Below are 18169 nucleotides of genomic sequence, written 5' to 3'. Positions count from 1 at the left end.
AACCGACATTGAGCATTTTAACCGATTAACGCTATCGGTTAAAATGGTTAATGATTCATTAAAAAGCTGAGCGGCTCGTCACTTTAAGCGTTAACAGCAGCGAGGCTGCTAAGTCAACGCTCCCGGACGGGTGAACTGGGTTCTCAGTTGTATGTTGTGCTCATACACTGCAGCTGGTGCGAGGCACAAATCTTGTCGGTTAACGGTTAATAATCGGTTAACGAGGGTCGGTTATCGGTTAAGAACATTTTTCAAAATGAGCATCCCTAGTAGACAGACATTATTGCACATGAAATATGAAATATTGATATCGTACAGGATAGGGATGTGCATTCCAAGCAAAAATACTATTCGAAAATCACCGTGAATTAGTCGATTATTCTCCGAAAATCGCCGAAATGAACAGACAAGGTGGAGGCAAAGAACGCCTCCTTAGAGACGAATGGCAGGAAGGTTACCTAAGTGTGTGTTATTGCGAATATACCGAACCGTATCATAAAGTATAGCTATAGTAATTCTCTAGTTCCTATAGTAATACCTCTTTCAGGCTGAAGCCGAGCAGTGTGTCAGATCCCTGTTAAACCCTGGTCAGGAGAATAGTCACAACCCATGTTGATAACATGTTTCATCCCGTCTGACTGTGTCTGTCTGAGAGGGGTAAAAATGTCTGAGCTTAGTAGTGCATGACGGTAGAACTATTGCATATTTAGGGCTTCAGCTGGCCCAGCCTCGGGCTTTTTTCTACTTTACAGATATATTAACTCCCCTCTTTCTTCAATCTGTCTTTTCTTACTCTTCAAATCACCTCCGCTTTGCCTACTCTCCTCTCCCTTCTCTCCAAAATCGTGGAGTGTCATCGTTGCGCTCCATCCTCCTCCCTTTCCTCCCCTCTCCATTCTTGGCCACTTTCCATCACTATAATTTAAGCATTTTGAATGTATGATGGTTTTAGACATGCAGGGAAAAAAACAAAAAACAATCCATTAAAAGCAGAGAGAAGGAAATTGAAGGAGAAAGCAGCAGAAGTGACGCTGGAGCAGGAGAACATCAGCTTGATACTGATGCAAAAATTGATGCAGACATTGTTACACATCATTGCAAACACAGACACACACACACACGCATGAGCAAACATACCTCATTTGCAAAGGGATGGGACCCTCCATTTTGCCAACCTGTAAACAAACACTCTCATATTTCTCCATCTCATTCCCCCGCAGAGGGGACACTGTATAGATAGCTGATAACAAGAATATGGCAATTACATTCATCAGTGTGCAGGTGGTGGGCGTTTAGTTATAATGGAAAATATGGTTGGCTTGTATCGGAAGGTTGTGCGGGTCATACCAGGCTTTTAAAAGCACTTTATATTCTATATGTGCATTTATACTTTCTATTTTATTTATAACCTTTCCGTCTTTCTGTCTAATACACACCACTATCTCACAGCTGGCCATGCAAACAACAGGCAATAAGAGAGCTGTGCACCAAGAGTGAGCAGACTGCTGATGAGTGAAGGGAGGAGAGAATACATATTTGTAGTCAACCGTAATCAAGGCCTTTGCACACTTAGTCCGTATTTTCCAAAATTGTTACACGTTTAAAATTTAATACGACCTCAGGTTGTGTCAATTGCGTTTATACACGGATAGAGACATTTTCCCACTAGTTAATAAATCTGATCTTTCTGATCTTGATCTTTACCATTGGATGGCTGTGTGTCTGGCCTCTCCGGTCCAGCTTTCGCTGCGGGGACGCAACTTTTCACCTGGCACCGCGGATGCCGGTGGTGACCGCTCCATCTTCCGCACGTCGATTACCTCATTAACGTTGTGGTCCCCTTATAGCATTGGGTTTAAATCTGTAATATTGCCAAATAGGCGCTTTTGCTTTTCGCTGTGACACCAAATCTTTCGCCATCGTCTTGTCTGTCAACTCTCTCTAATCCCATGTGTGTGAAATCGGACTCCTGCTACTCTGAGCTGACACCTTAGTATACACTTTCAGTTTGTAGCATCCTTCGTCCGACTATGTATTGATAACACGGCGCTGACACGCAAAAATGAACTAAATAGGTTTTTATTTCTGTAAAAAAAGCGAAACGACATTGGGGGCAGCGTACAAGTCATGTAATGGGTGTATGCCCGACCACCGTGTAACACTAGTAACAGTGACTACTGCGGCAAGCCGATACACAGACTCTAAAACTTTCGTCCGTCATTAAAGTTTTCGGGACAGGTTTGATTTTCTGCGTTTTTCCACATCCATCAGAGTTATTTGCCCACTCAGAGCCACCGTAAATACATCGTCAAAAACGTCATCATCCAAAAGGACATCTGTTAAGCGGATTTACTTCGTTCATTCGTCTCCCAGCACAAAGTTTGCAAACACATTGGAGATCGCGGAGGTTCCGACTGGAATGAATGGACTTCCGGTTGACTTGCATACGTACACAGAGCTATGTGGAATGAGGCGTCAACAAAATGGAATATACAGTATATACCGGTATATAAAACATACAGTCCAGAAGGAAACTGAAAACTGAAGAGACAGATGGGAATTCAGTGAGAGAAATACATCTCAATGCAACCTGCTCAGAATTTTCTTAAATTAATTCACTGTCTCTTCAACAGCCTGTCCAGTCTGTTCTTCAGGAGCGAGGCTGAGTCACCTCCGTGCCCTCAACGCCTCAGTACAAGAACACTGCTGCATATCTTCAGCTGCTGCTCAGCGGCCCTGAGACGGACACAGCGGCCGCACAGTGACCAGGCGCTGAAGGCTGTAGCAGACATCATCCTTGGGGGCTCCGTACAAGGCAAGCCACCTCATCCAGCAACGCAGACCGCTGCTCTCATCGGTGGGGGAGAAACAAAAAGACCTCAGAGCAGAGTGAAACTGGCAGCTGAAGGTTGATGGGGGGGAAGCAGCTCCAATTCTCCGACTCTACGAAGTGTGAATTGTCAGGTTGACATTGTGCTTCTGTCTGAAACAGCAGGGGAGGCATTTGCATTCTTCGGCCGCCTCAGCTGATTGTTTCATGAAAGGATGGAGCAGACAAGGCAAGAGACAACACTACAGCTGAAACAATTAATTGATTGATCAATAGTCAATCAACAGTAATTAATTGTTAACAAATTTAACCCTTCTATTCTGTTTAAAAAGGGTTTACACCTTTAGGGGCCGTTCACATGTTGCGTCTAAAAATGCGTGCAAAACGCCAGTCATGCCACTTTCATCCTTTTATCCAGGGTGCATGGCACGTTGCGGTCCTGTCGCACCTACCATTACTAAGCAACCAAAACCTGTGTGCTGCAATGATGATGATGATGATGGTGAATTCGCGGTAATTTAGCAGTAAGCCTCACTAACTGAACGAAACACAATCAAAACAAAGATAAATCCATTTCCAACACCGTAAATCCCTCACAGTAGATTTACTGCTCGATCAGCATTTTTTATAATTGGTGCAACCAACTACACAGCAACTCTTTGGCATTGCGTTATTGATTTAAACCAGTTTGTTTAAAGTAGAAGTTTGGAGAAATCTTTCAGTTTACACTGTTGCCGCCTACGAGGAACACAAGGTGGTTTTCCCCCAAAAGGGGATGTGGTGATCCTACTCTAGGTGACATATTGCCAGTCTGATGTATAATGTTTACCATGGTCACCATCTATGTTAACAAAGTGCAAAATAGTGGACCGACCAAAAGACAGTGTTCCCAGAAAACAAAAATCGCCTCTAGTCTTCTATTTTATCTGTATAATTGGGCACACTAATTAATCTGGCAACACTGCCAATAGAAGAACACTACCATCCCCAGAGCCACGCCACTAACATGGCTAAAAACGGCAAATATTGTCTGATTCTGAATTCTCCATCTCCGTCTTTATTTATTTAGTACTTTATATTATTGTAAACTGAATATCTTTGAGTATTTTCAGCCTCACATATACCGTATATTTACTGTATTAGTCTGTAAAAACATTGACTGAGAAGTCTTGACCCTTGTAGCTGGAGGCCAGATCAAACAGCAAGTTACTGGAAGTGATGACATGATAACTTGGCCCAACTCCAAACAAACTCCTCCTGCAGCTAATCAGGCATTTTTCTGCAACTGCATGACCTGTATCTCACCCTGGATTTAACAGAAACCCGATTGTACTGAATAATGTAAGACACGGTTCCCAGGACAGCTGACCTGAGGATGCGAAGCCCTTCGACAGACCAGCGAGTGGTACATTTATCTAGCCAGGGGCATGAAAGGTGAATATTGATGTTTCGTTCAAGGAGAATACTTGTCAATCATTTATTGTACACTTTTTAAAAGCAAATACCTACAAGTCTCTTCAGGGCACAACAAGTGAAAGTTTGCAAGAAAAGTGAAACATGGGAATTTGTGCCAGAGCCAACAGTGTGGTGATGTGTGTCCATCAAGGTGGACTGCACACAAGAGGTTCAGGGTTCAGGGTCCACACCTCCTGAGTAGTTTCAGACTAAACAGTTCTGGGGACTCCCTGAGAACTACATACCTTCAAGGTTTTTGTTTTTTTTGCACTCACATCGCCAATAAGAACGCTGAAGTGATGTAAGCCGGCCTGTACTGCTGGCACACACGCAACTAGTTCACTACGTTTGCCAAGCTCTCTCAGCTTTTTTTTGCTGTCTTTTGAATAAAGAACTCTGATACAGACATATAAACCACCACTACCGCGTCATTTAGTATAGCAGGAAGCTTCGTGCTCCCCGTAGCCACACTCATACGCTCTGTCAGCACGGCGGAACTTTAGCGAGTGTCCGACAGAGCGTGTGTGTGTGGCGGCGGTGAGTGTGGGGTTGTCGGTGGCATTATAGCTGTGAACGTAGCTGTAGCAGTGTGTGTGTACAGTTTGTTTGTCAGTGAATAAATGCTACGAGGCTACAACTCCTCAAGACTGGAGCCAACTTCCAGTATCTGTAACTCTGGCTCAGCATCTCTTAAGGTGGAACAGATTTTCTCCTTAAACTGACTAGCCGCTCCTCTGAGTTTTGCTCAGCTTTTTAATGAATTATTAATATTTCTTTCAACCGTTTAACCGATAGCGTTAATCGGTTAAAGTTCTTAATGTTGGTTAACGGTTAAACGGTCAACTATTAACATCCCTAGTGCTAACATTACTGGGTTAGACTTTGTGCTACTGGGTTAGCTCGCTGAGAGGCGGCTCTCACTCGTTCTCTGGTTTAGTGGGTGTGTGCTCATGAAAGAGTTAACTTTTGGACTTCACTCTCGGTCCGTTTGTCCACGTTTTCTTCTATTTATTTAGTTACGAGCTGTAGTCTGTGTCTTTGTGTTGTCTGTTGTTTACACGGCTAACAGGTTTGTAAAAATGGGGGTTGCTGGTGCTGCATTGGCTCATGTGTTCGACTTATCACCATACACTCACGTCACTCACGGTTCCTCTTGTGCTGGGAAAGTACCTACTCTGAAATAGGAGCTAAAAAAGTCCCTAAAAAAGGTGTTCTAAGAACTACGATCGTTCCTAGTTCTTGCGGTACAGACAGAATAAAAAGGGTTCTTCTTAGAACTATGAAAAATTAATCTGGTCCGAAAACGCCTTATAACAGACCTCCCAGGACTCCTGGGACTCCACATGCTACCTGGACACCAGCCGGCGCCTGCTCTACCCTCGGGTGATGCTTTGGTTAGGATGTCTGATGTGCATCAGACAAAGTATAAACTTAATTAACTGCCAACTAAACATTTGTGCTACATTTAATAGTCCCTGAGAGCTTCTTTGCATTAGCTTATTTAATTATATCGCATCTCTACTACCTGTAATGAATAATTTACCAGTCGCACATAAATGTGTTTGCCAGGAACAGGAATCCAAAACTGGATCAAATGAAAGTGCAATGCATCGCTCAGGCATCAGTGTTTGTTAGTATTCAAATGCATTATCATAACATTTCAGAGTGACACAATGGAGAAAAACTAGAGGGTGGATGGAGAGAGTCAGTGGGAGAAGATGAGGGCTGGTACAGTAACAGGGAACTGAAAAGGAGAGGAAACGAAACAAAAGAAGAGAGAGGAAATGAAGGGTTGGGGGTGTGACAGTGACAGCAGTGAGATCATTGACGCTCCCTCATCGAGACTTTTACAAGTCCAAGACCGTGTTTCTATGTGTCCGCGCATGTATATGGTGACACTATTCTCTGTATTGGCAGGAAGATCTTGTCTGTGTGTAGCTCGGTCTCACCATCTGTTCCTGGCTAGACTGCTGATATCTGTTCTTATAATATCCTGTTTGCCTCACTCAGTCTAGGTGGGGTGCACAAATCTTGTATCTGGGTTATTTACTATTCTTTGCCGTCCATCCGTCGGTCCATTATTACAGCCAGCCATTAATCCTCCACTTAAACAATTAATTTTTGTGTCCTGTTCAATAATAAAGGGAGAGCCAAGTTGCAGCAGTCCTCCCCTCTCTCAAGCCTCCGTTCTGGACAGGAGTACACACCACAAATAGCCCTCTGCCTTACTCATCCTGAGAGCCGTTCACAGTCACACCAGGCCACTGTGGGTTGAGTCCCAAAACATATCTGTCTATCATACCCCACATATCTACCAAAATAAAGTAATCACCACTCTAAGTTTGTTGTTGCAGGCAGTGGGTTTCCAGGCAGGTTTTGTTCCATCAGTAGCTCAGAGATCAAAAGTCAGTGCCAATCAGAGGGCCTGTGAGAAGCGTGACCTTATCCAAGAAGCCTCACTGTTCATTCAGCTGTTAGCAAAGCATGAGGGGTGCCCGGGCGCCACCGAGGCCAAAAAGAAAAGCTAGGGTGCCCGTAGCACTCCAAAGATCAACTGGCAGTGTTCACTGGTCACGTTTTTGCCACCCAGACATGAATGTGGATATTGGACAAGACAAACACCCAGATCACTTTTAATTATGTTATTTTTTTTACATTCAATGGCAGCATTTTTAAAAGGTATCACTTTCTACAATGTCTGTGAACTGCAACGACAATATGGTTGAGGTTTGGTTAGGGCTGGGCAACTAAAATGCCTGGTTAAAGTTAGAACAGATTGTGGTTACAGGTAGGGCTGTCCTGAATATCTTTTTTTGGGCTTTGAAGCTTCAGTCAGAAATATTCAAAGGTATTCAAAGCTTCTCAGAGCAGCGCTGCGCTGCCATTCTTCTGTCTGTCTGTCTCCATCTCCACCGTTTCAGTGCCCGCGACAGCGATATCCGTCTGAGAATAACTAATAATAATTAATATTGAATAATTAATTAAGTTGTGTAATTGTTCCTTATTTCATGGGTTATTTGGGGATTTATACGTTATTACTACATACTTATGTATATAAAAAACAAAAACATTAAAAACAAAGCATTCAAATACTGATTTGGAGGTCAAATACCATGGCAACGGTCAAATCTTCGAAGCATTTGGGTCAGCTCTAGTAACAGTTAATGAGAAGGAGAACATCCGTTGCACACATGTGCTGGTGCATGAACCCCAGTCTTCTCCCCCAATAAGAGAAGCAATAAGAGAAGCAATAAGAGAAGCATAATGTTAAGGAGGCAATCGCTGTGCGGAGGACGGAGTGTTCACAGCCGGTGTGCGTGGCGCAACGGCGCCGGGTGGAAAACCTGCAGCCCCACAGCGAAAGCTCGATCGCAGAGGCCTGACACATGTAAGGTGCCTAGGTTTGTTAGTTCTAGCAACAACTTTGCATTGAGAAATCCCCAGACATTCGGTAGGCGATTGTCTGGTATTGTGAGACTACCACAAAGGTAACAATCCCATGCACAGTATCTTAGTGCCTTTTGACAGTATGTCTTATTTAGTGATGACAGAAATACGGTGTGTGCATGTGAAGATTCAACACAGGTTTGTACCAGCGTTCGAGTCGTTGCTCAAATAAATCTGTCATGTATGTTATTTCCATACAGAGGTGTCCTTCTGATTCACCGACAAGTCAGACTGATTGTATCTAGTCAAACAAACTCTTTATTTAATGCAGTGTTATCGTTGTCAGCATTTTACCAAACAGAAGAGCTTGGAGAGCATCTTTCTGCAAGTCAGTAAACATAAATCAGTATAAAAAAGGCAGATCCAGCTTCTTCTTTTTCTTCCCTGTCTTTTTCCTCTTTAAGGTCTCTGTGTACAGTGTCTGGGGACCAGTGTTGCTTCAATGAGTTCACTGATTAAAAGGCATAGTGTATGTCTCTTTCTCTCTTTTGCTTCCTCTTCAAAAGTACTCACTACTGGAAGGCATAACATAAATATTCTCTCAAGATCTAGACTGCCTCTCTCTCTGTGCCTCTGTCTCCAATTATCTATTTCTGTCTTTTTCCACCAGCCCCCTATATCTGCCAGTAACATTTTCAGCCCACACTGTTGGTACAGTGGCAAGCTACTTTCTTGATGCATCCAGATTTCAAAATCTCTTCTCCGCCATCTCTGGCCGTCTGTTTTCCCTTTGCGCGTTACTACTTATCAATAATTGCGAGGCACAAAGTAAAACCCAGACAAGATGGAAAACAGGGTCAAGCGAGAGGAGAGACAGAAGCCAGGCGAATGTAAAGAACAATTAGGATGCTTTCTTTAGTGTGGACACGCTGCTGAAACAGAGTTATGTAAGAGCACAGGCATGTCTAACCACACAATACACTAATATACACTAAATCTTGTAATGTGTTTTCTTTGCCAAAACTGGTTTATAATTGGGATGGAAATAATACAAATACATTATCTAGATAGGAACAGATAATACGCTCTCGTATTTAACATCTCCACATAACCGTGAACAGAAACTGACGAGCTGAAGTTAGGGACCGTCTCAAAAGTGCTTGCAGAACGGCCAAGAGAGCTCTTTTTTAGACTATTGTAAATAGCATTCTGTTTTTTTTCACAGACAAAATTTATTTCTATGTGGACGTCCTCACATTGTATGCACAGCCTCCTTTTTTTAAATTATGCAATATGCCCTAATTCTATTAAAGAGTAACTTAACACCAGGCCGAAAAGCTGTGTTTTGCTGCCCCCTCTGGTTGAATGTTTCAAGCCTGTTTTACCTCAGGTCACTAGCAGGATCACTGATGGGTGTGGTTGGGTGTGGTCAGAAGTAGAGCTGCAACGATTAATTGATTAATCAATTAATCGATTATTGTCCAACTATTAATCTCCAACTAATTTGATAAGCGATTAATCGGTTTGAGTAATGTTTTAAGAAAAAAAAAAAGTCTAAATTCTCTGATTCCAGTTTCTTAAATGTGAATATTTTCTGGTTTCTTTACTCCTCTAGAAGACAATGAAGTCACTCTCCCTCTGTGTGTGTTGTAATCAGAGTTTCTCTGTGCTTGGTTGACGTAGCCGGGCAGGCCGTGCATGCATGTTCGGGGCTTGTGAGCGTGCCTCACTGACTAGATGTAGGCGAACATTTTACTGTCATCAGATAGTCGCTTTCAATCCAGATATGCGTAAGCGTAGCTTTGCTGCTGGGGGCTGATGTTGCAATGGAACGAACAATTGACTTTCACTTATTGGCAATGTACGTTCTTTAGCATGTAGTTGTAGTAAGCATGGACATACAACATATTTGGTCGTTTAATTTGGAGAACTGACTTGTTGTGCGTTACAGCCCAGCTTACAGTTTAGAACATAAATGGCACTTGACACAACAGTGAAACAAAGCTAGTCACCTTACAGTTTGGTGATTTTATTTACAACTAACGGGCTGACAAAATCTACTGACGTGTTTCAACATGACGCCTTCCTTGGAGAAAAATAAATGTTTTTGTTGATTCTTTCATTTTGCGTTGTACACCATGAGGCAAATCGTTTTGACAGTATACTGAAACTACACTCAAACCCGTCTCCCTCTCCGTGACACATTGTGTCTCTTTTTGCCCCCCTGCTGTCTGACTTTTCTATTCCGCGATCATTTTGATGTGATCGTCTATCATATTCCTCTTTGGGTGTAAATATGTGTGCAGCTAAACTGGAACAGAGCAATACTTCCCCTTTCAAGGCGTTTCAGCATCTCGTCCCTTGAGTCTGTAAATGGAAGTGGCTTGCTTCCCAACATCGTGGCTCAGAGTTAAACTGAGGGAGTATAAATACCTTTGTTTCAGATTTTATTAATTACTGTTCTGTCTCTCTCTTCTTTCTTGCAGCTTGTCTCAAACCACTAATAAGATTCCAGCCCATTAGGTTTGAACTATAACATAATTAAATGTTTCCCTCTGAATCTGAATGCTACTAATATTAAGCAATTATCTCTGAATGTTCACGTGCCGGATTAATAATGAGTCTCTATTGCACCTTGCATTGAGGCCTACTCGACGCCTGACATTTACACCTGGGCTGCTCTGGAGAGATTACAACAACACTGCAGGAGGACCTCGACAAACCGTCCACAGAATACTACAACTCTACGAAATATATCTCTGCTTATGCTCTCACGATGCAGCCATTTCTTTCATTCATCACACATTTATCCTACAGGTACAATTGACTGTACTCTTCTAAAGAAATACATAATAACATCCTGCAGATTTTAGATTATGTATTCTGTTCTTACTGCATGGACTTGGACAGCCTGATCAATTAGCTATTCAGAAGGTCTCGCCTCCACCTTCTAACCTGTTTATCCGGGGGCCTCTCACAGCTCACAGTGGGCAAGCAGCAGGATCAAATTTAAACAGGCTGTCGGTCTATCAAGGAGTCAAGACATGCCAGACAGCCAATTTACTCACATTCACACCTGCAGCGATTTAGAATCTCTCATTAGACTAACCTGCATCTCCTGCACCTCTGTTGCACCTGATTTGACTGTTATCAGGCCATTAAGTAGGTGTTATCCGTCGCTATAAGCACCATAGATGTGGGTCATTAGGCACCTACTATGCCTGCTACGTTGTAAAAGTGAAAGCGAAACTTAAAGGCAACACGTTGTAACACGTTGTAAAACTGAAAAAAACATTAAGTTTTGAACACACACAAAAAGGTGTCTTTAGGTTAAGGCAACAAAGCAGTTAGTTATGTTTAGGTAAAAACATCGTGTTTTGGCTCAAAATGACTAGGTTTCAAAAGTGAAACGCTTGTGAACACAAAGAAAACTACACGTTGTTGATTTCACACAGGTTGCAAACCCTGGTCCTATCCACCGCCTCCAACCCCCCATATGGAGTTTCATGCTGTCTATACTACAGTTGCTGTAAAATTAGAAAGTTTGATCCGGCTGGTGGGCGGTGCTTGGTAGTTCCTCAACTGGTCTCAACATGGCTGGTCACAAACCTTCTCATTTTACAGCTAAACGGTACACTACAAGATGATTCTGAAAACATTTGAGGTGAGAAATAGGCATTACAGTAACAGAATATTGATTCATATTTGATCAGCGCTGCCTAGTTTGACCGTTTGATTGGAGTTTGCGAGTGATTGACAGCTGCTCATAGACGGCAGACTCCAGCTCGGCTCTGATTGGTTGTTTTTCTCCGGTCTGTGAAATCTTCCAGATGCCATTAGGAGCACCAGAGGACACAAAGGCACATGCTTTTTTCAGATTACCTGTCTCATGCACTACTGTCAGGATATAGTGACAGTTTTATGAAAATAACTTTTTTTAATCACATTTGCTCCATTTCTACCCACTGCTGCTTTAAGGAAAACATGGTTCGAAAGCACAACAACTAACAACGTCAAACTAAGTACTGCTCTGGCATATTGATTACTTTTTATCACTTCACAGTTAAGTCAGGGGAGTAAGGGTGAGGGAGGTGAAACTGCAGCTCATTTGTATTTTTTTAACCAACAGGTGCTAAGAGAATCATGATTTTACTCACCGGCAACACACTTATCTGGCTGATCAAAAAATATTGTCAGGAATTGAAGTTTGAATGACATCTTCTTGTTTAGCTCAACCTTACAAGTGTTGTCTTTATGAACCTGCAGATATATATTTTTCATAGTCAGTCACTTTTATTTTTAACATAAATTATGAATGTTTTAGCAAACAAACACTTTATACTTTCCTAAAATTCATCTTGAAATATATTAAACATATCCCTGCATTGTCTAGACTATCCTAATCTAATGCATTAAAGCTAGCGGCAGGGACTATACATCTTTTGGTTATTAATATAAGCTATTGCCCTGATTTGTTTTGACACAGCAGATCGTCCTTAAGCATAAAACACCATCTGTTTCAGTTGAGGGTTGAAGTGGTAAAACAGGCTAAAGCCTTAAAGAACTTCAGGCGTCTTTCACACAGTAAGTTACACTGTTAGAGCAGCTGTTTGACAGAGTTACACATTTACAGTTTAAAGATGGATCAAAACAGTCAGCTGGCTTCTTCTTGGCTCAGAGTTTTCCATGATTACTGTTTGTTTCTGTTTCATCATCATGTCAGTTTGATGGAAGATATTTACTTGACGAAATAAATGTATCTAATTTGAAGTGAATGTTTTACGGGAGTATGGCAATGTGAATATTCGTAAATCATAAAAATATCAACATCAGCACTTTATACTTTTTAATATTATGCATTTTAATTATTTACTGTATTACCTTGTTCATTGAGACATACTTTTTAACCTGCTGGGGATGAATACACTTATTTAATTGAATTAACTTAATGAGAAGATGTTTCCTGTTGTCATTATTATTATTATTGGCTGCTGTAATGCTGCAATTTCCCGCTGTGATTAATAACATACTCAATCAATCAAATCAATTTCTCTGTCTATGTGTTGATATTATTATCCTTAGTAGCAGTATACTGTTGTCACTGATGTTATTTATTATCAAAGTTGCTTCAGCTGCATCTACAGAAAACTTTTACATATTTTCAACATATAAAATCCTGCAGCACAGCTGTTATATTTCACCTTTTCACCAATGCTTTCTGACTTGCACACCTCTCTCACACATTCCCTCTCACTTTCAGATGCTCACACTCCTTCTCTCTCTATCTGACACATGCACACACACACACACCTGTCATGTAATCAGAAAATCTCTTCTAGTTGCAGATGGTGACTCATCTGTTTGTCCCTGGTGAAACCATATCTGGCAACGGAGGTCGTAAGACATTTTGGATGAGGGACGATGCAGGAGTGCCACCGTGCAGGGCACCGCTCACCACATGGGGAACTCCTCACTAAACAGCATGCTTTACAGCTGGGAAAAACAGAGATATTAGCTGACCATAAAGCCTGACAGCTGCACATAAAAAACAAAATGCTTTATTCCCTTGCCAGCAATATTACATCATTATCAGCATGCTGCTCAGATGTGAGAACATGAGAGTTTATAGAGTGATATCTAACATTTAACAGTGTGGTATAGTGTTCTTTAACTAAAGGTAACAGTGATTCCAGCCAGAACTGCACTGCTGATTTGCCACTTATTTTACAGTTGGAGAGTTTTTTGAACATTGCATGAAATAAATTGTCGAATTTACTACAAGTCTGCAGGTTAAACAATGCAGGTGATGGTCACACTGTGCAGAAAATGAATGCTTAACTTTACTCCATGTGGGTGTGGGTGTGGTGGACACAATACAAGTCCTATTGGTGTTTATTTAACATTGCATAATAAGACACAGGCTGCATCATGTTGACAGACATTCAGAGGCAAATCTCCTTCAGCATCAGGTGTTAGGTGAGAAAATGAGAGTTTATAGAGGGATATCTAACATTTAACAGTGTGGTATAGTGTTCTTTAACTAAAGGTAACAGTGATTCTAGCCAGAACTACATTGCTGATTTGCCACTTATTTTACAGTTGGAGAGTTTTTTGAACATTACATGAAATAAATTGGTGAATTGGAGAGTTTTTTGAACATTGCATGCAATAAATTGGTGAATTTACTACAAGTCTGCAGGTTAAACAATGCAGTTGATGGTCACACTGTGCAGAAAAATGATGCTGAACTTACTCCATGTGGGTGTGGGTGTGGTGGACACAATACAAGTCCTATTGGTGTTTATTTAACATTGCATAATAAGACACAGGCTGCGTCATGTCGACAGACATTCAGAGGCAAATCTCCTTCAGCATCAGGTGTTAGTCAGTGACCTCGACTTCAGTTCAAAAGATGGGGAGCAAAAAATACTCTGGCAGAAGCATCCGAGGCTGTTTACTCCATCATTACTTCTCCTGATGGAGGGGTTCGTGTCATTACACACCGTCTGCTCTCTAATTCTCCTCTCCGACCACATCGGAGGACACACATCCGTGTTACATCTCAGTTACAGACGCGAATCTCGTATAGCTACACGCTGCTCATCAATACGACCGAGGATGGATGATGACCTTGTGCATTTTACACTCAGGTCACCTCGTGCAAAAAAACGAGCGAATCGGGCAAACAACAAGTGCTCAAGTGTCTCTGATCTCTCTCTCTCTCTCAGACAGTCTCCACATTGCCACCTTGGGTGTGTATATATGCAACAGCCTCCTCTCTGCAACCATGCGAGGCTTTTTTTTTTTTTAGTGAAAGGCAATAACAGAAACCATCACAGCAGTTAACCATGAGCTTTGTTGGAAATGACCCCCAGCATCATTACTTGACATCAACATGACACACTCAAGGGCATCTGGCAAACCAACGCGAGAGCTTTGAACTACACACACACACACACACACACACACACAAAGAGAGAGTCTGGATTAAAACCACCGATGGTCGCTCAAAAAAAACATCTTTTTGCTCACCTTTGCTGTTATCTTCTTCTCTGTTGAGATGCATGACTTCTTCTTCTTCTTACCATGTACTCATTTAGGCTGTTCTTGTGGTGGCAAAAGCTGCGCTCTTTTTTTCCAGAGAGTTCTCTCAAGATCAACTCTTATTCCAATGATTGGATTTGTGTGGTCCTCCTCTTGGCTTATTGTCTTATTGTTCGGCTGGCTGGCACGCATGGACGCGCCTGCACTTGTGCGTCCTCTCCTCCTCTTGTTGTGCTGGATGGAGCAGGTAGTCTAGGTGATGCTCTCTCTCTCTCTCTCTCTCTCTCTCTGACTTTCTCCCTCTCTGTCTGTCTGTCTGTCTCTGTCTCCTTTTCCTCTCTCAGCCCAATGTGGCTCAGAGGGATGGATGGATGGTCGCAGCAGCAGAGGTTTCAGGGAGGAGACGGGCGGGGTGACGTGAAGTAAGTCTGTAGGAGGTCGTCTATACTCAGCTGACGGAGGAGAGGAATCCTCAGTCTTTATGAGCGTCTCATCAGAGGTTCCGGAGAGACACGTTCACTCCGAAACGACACATTAATGAACAGCTCATGATGATAATTCAACAAAAAAATAAAATTGGATTTTTCATATGTGTAACTCTTATTTTCATATTGGCCATTATCGCTCATCTTTACAACAACAACAAAAAACGCCCATATGGCCATGAAATACAGCTTTCAAACTGATTATCATCCAGATTATCACAGATTATCATCCAGATTTTCATTTATATCATCCAGATTATCATCCAGATTATCATTTATTATCATCCAGATTTTCACTGATTATCATCAAGATTTTCACTGATTATAATCCAGATTTTCACTGATTATCATCCAGATTATAATCCAGATTTTCACTGATTATCATCCAGATTATTTTCCAGATTATCATCCAGAATTTTCACTGTTTATCATCCAGATTTTCATCCAGATTTTCACAGATTATCATCCAGATCAATCAATTTCAGCAAACATCCTGGTATGATTTAAGGCAACAAAAAAAAGTGAAGGTATCAAAAACACATTACTACAGTTAAATAATTAACAGTTATTTTATTCCAACAGGAAGAGTAAATAATGCTTTTAAAAAACAAATAAACAATTACAAATAAATACAATTTTGAGGTACTTCTACTTTGCTTGAGTATTTCCATGTTCTGCTACTTTCTACTTCTACTCCACTACATCTCAGAGGGAAATATTATACTATTTTACTCCACTACATTTATCTGACAACTTTAGTTACTTTACAGATTCAGATTATTAATACAAAATATAATCACATTACTATCAAATTACACATATTACTGGGTGCATTCCATATTTAAAACACAAATATTGACAATTTGTATAATTTATTATTTATTTATTTATTATTATTATTATTAGTAGTAGTAGTGGTAGTAGTAGTAGTAGTAGTAGTAGTAGTACACTGTAAAAAAGGGTAAAATAATGAAAATGTTCCGGCAGCAGGGTCGCCAGAAAATGTCTGTTAAAAAACGGGAAAATACTGTCCGTTAATTAACATAAATAAACTGTAAAAAAAAAACAGTAATTATCTTTATATAATTAGCCTTTATTACTGTAATTTTACAACAAATATTGTACTTTTAACATATATTTATTGTTAGAATAGTCATACACCGTAAATCTAAGACCATTTACATATGAAATCCCAAATGAAACATGTAATTTTACGTTGCAAAAGCCCAAATTTACATTAACTCAGAAGTTTTGCAAAAAGAGGAAATATTTTTAGAATTCCATGAAATCCTTTTCTTCTAACATAAATTAATTGTTAAAATAGAGTCATAAACCTCTAAAAAACTGAATAATTATCTTTAAAAATGATCAAGAAAAGCTTAAATACAGATAATTACGATTGTGATTACAAAAAATACTGTAAGACCATTTACATATAAATCACAAATGAAACATGTAATTTTTACATTTTTTTTCTGTCATTTTCAAATACAGACAAAAAATGTAAAATTTCTTGAAAAAAAAATGTCTTTTTTTACAGTGTACTAATGTTTTTTTTGTGTGACTCCCTAGCGCCCTCTATTGGCCGGCCAACACTGGGCTGCACCCTTTGATAATAATAGTGGTAATTATGACAGACATTATATTAATGTGTTCATTATAGGAGCTGCTCTGTGGCACGAAAAGAGCGCATGCAGGTGAAAGCAGAAGTATTGAGAAATTGCTGGAAATGTGAGCAGAAATGTAATTTTTCCACACGATCAGTCGTCATCATCAATCACCCGTTTACCGGTGGAGTCAATAATCAATGATATCCACGCGTGCATCTCTGCGCATATAGAGATGCCCTTTTTACGCACAACCTTGCCGAAGTTGTAGTATACACATCTTGTTCTCTCGCTCTCGTGTTGAGCTCCTATCAAGCTTTTTTTCATTAGTGTCAGTGTCACGAGCAGCCTGTCTGTGTGCTGTCATTATGACCATCATGCCATTACAGCCAAAAGGCCCATACAGTCAGTCGATAAGGCACATTTACTCACCATTCACGTTCAACCCGAGTCATGCGCCTCACATGGCTCACTGGCGGTCTCTAGTGTTACACATCAATCAGTGGCACATCATTCCTCCACATCTATTATTGTATTGGTTAAGTAGATGTAATAAATAAATATAAACAGTGTTAGTGTTACACTAGAGGTTTAAAAAAATTAAAATAGATGTAATGTAAACAGAGGTAATTGCACTTGTAAAATAGGTATGGTAGATGTAATGAATAAAATGTAAACAAAGGTAGTTGCACTTGAGGTGTATATTGCATCAACGATATTGCACAGACAAATGTTTTTTACAGTGTATTAATATTAATATTGCACAGATTTATTGTTTGTTCTGTGTCCGTATGGCCCAGGGAAAGAAACTGTTCACGAGTCTTGAGGTGTGGGCTTTCATTGACCTGTAGCGCCTGCCAGAGGGCAGCAGATCATTATGTTGTTATGTAACAAAACATGCTTAATATATGAATGATGATGCATTAATATATAACAGGAGATTTAGTGACAAAGAAGTATTTTCAAATACATCCTTACCATTTTTTTACTTTTTAATTACGCTGTGGTAAATATACCTAATATATCAGTGGCACAAAAAGGACTTTTATAAAGCTGGATGGAAATTCTTCTCCATCTTCACTTATTATTTTTACATCTATCTACTCCATACAACATCTAGTGTAACTTCCACCTTCTATTCCTATTTCTTGGTTTCTGCATTAAAAGATTCTAGGGTGTTTTTACTTGTCCTAGACCCTCAGTTATGACAAGTAAAAACTCCCTAGACTACTATTATTGTATAACAATACTATAGAGCACAATGAAATGAGGACATGAGTTAGCACTTCTGGTTCCCTCGTCTAGAAGTCAATGGGTTTTTAGTTAGATGCCTGAAATAAGGTCTGTGGTTAACACAAGCT

General features: G+C 40.5%; 1 protein-coding gene across 3 annotated transcripts in view; it reads right to left on the bottom strand.

Moving 5' to 3' along the window:
• Positions 1–15171, bottom strand: part of syt7b (synaptotagmin VIIb) — a 120986-nt gene extending 105815 nt beyond the window's left edge. The window contains exon 1 of one of the 3 annotated variants that reach the window (XM_074616361.1): positions 14705–15171. In XM_074616361.1, coding sequence (XP_074472462.1) covers positions 14705–14738 — 34 coding nt within the window. In that variant the 5' untranslated portion in view covers positions 14739–15171. The remainder of the gene's footprint in view (positions 1–14704) is intronic. The other 2 variants (XM_074616378.1, XM_074616370.1) reach the window with 2 other exon arrangements.
• Between the last annotated feature and the right edge of the window lie 2998 nt (positions 15172–18169).

This window comes from Sebastes fasciatus, chromosome 2 (assembly GCF_043250625.1).
Source record: "Sebastes fasciatus isolate fSebFas1 chromosome 2, fSebFas1.pri, whole genome shotgun sequence".
NCBI classification, from domain to species: Eukaryota; Metazoa; Chordata; class Actinopteri; order Perciformes; family Sebastidae; genus Sebastes; species Sebastes fasciatus.
This window is presented reverse-complemented; position numbering and strand designations above follow the sequence as displayed.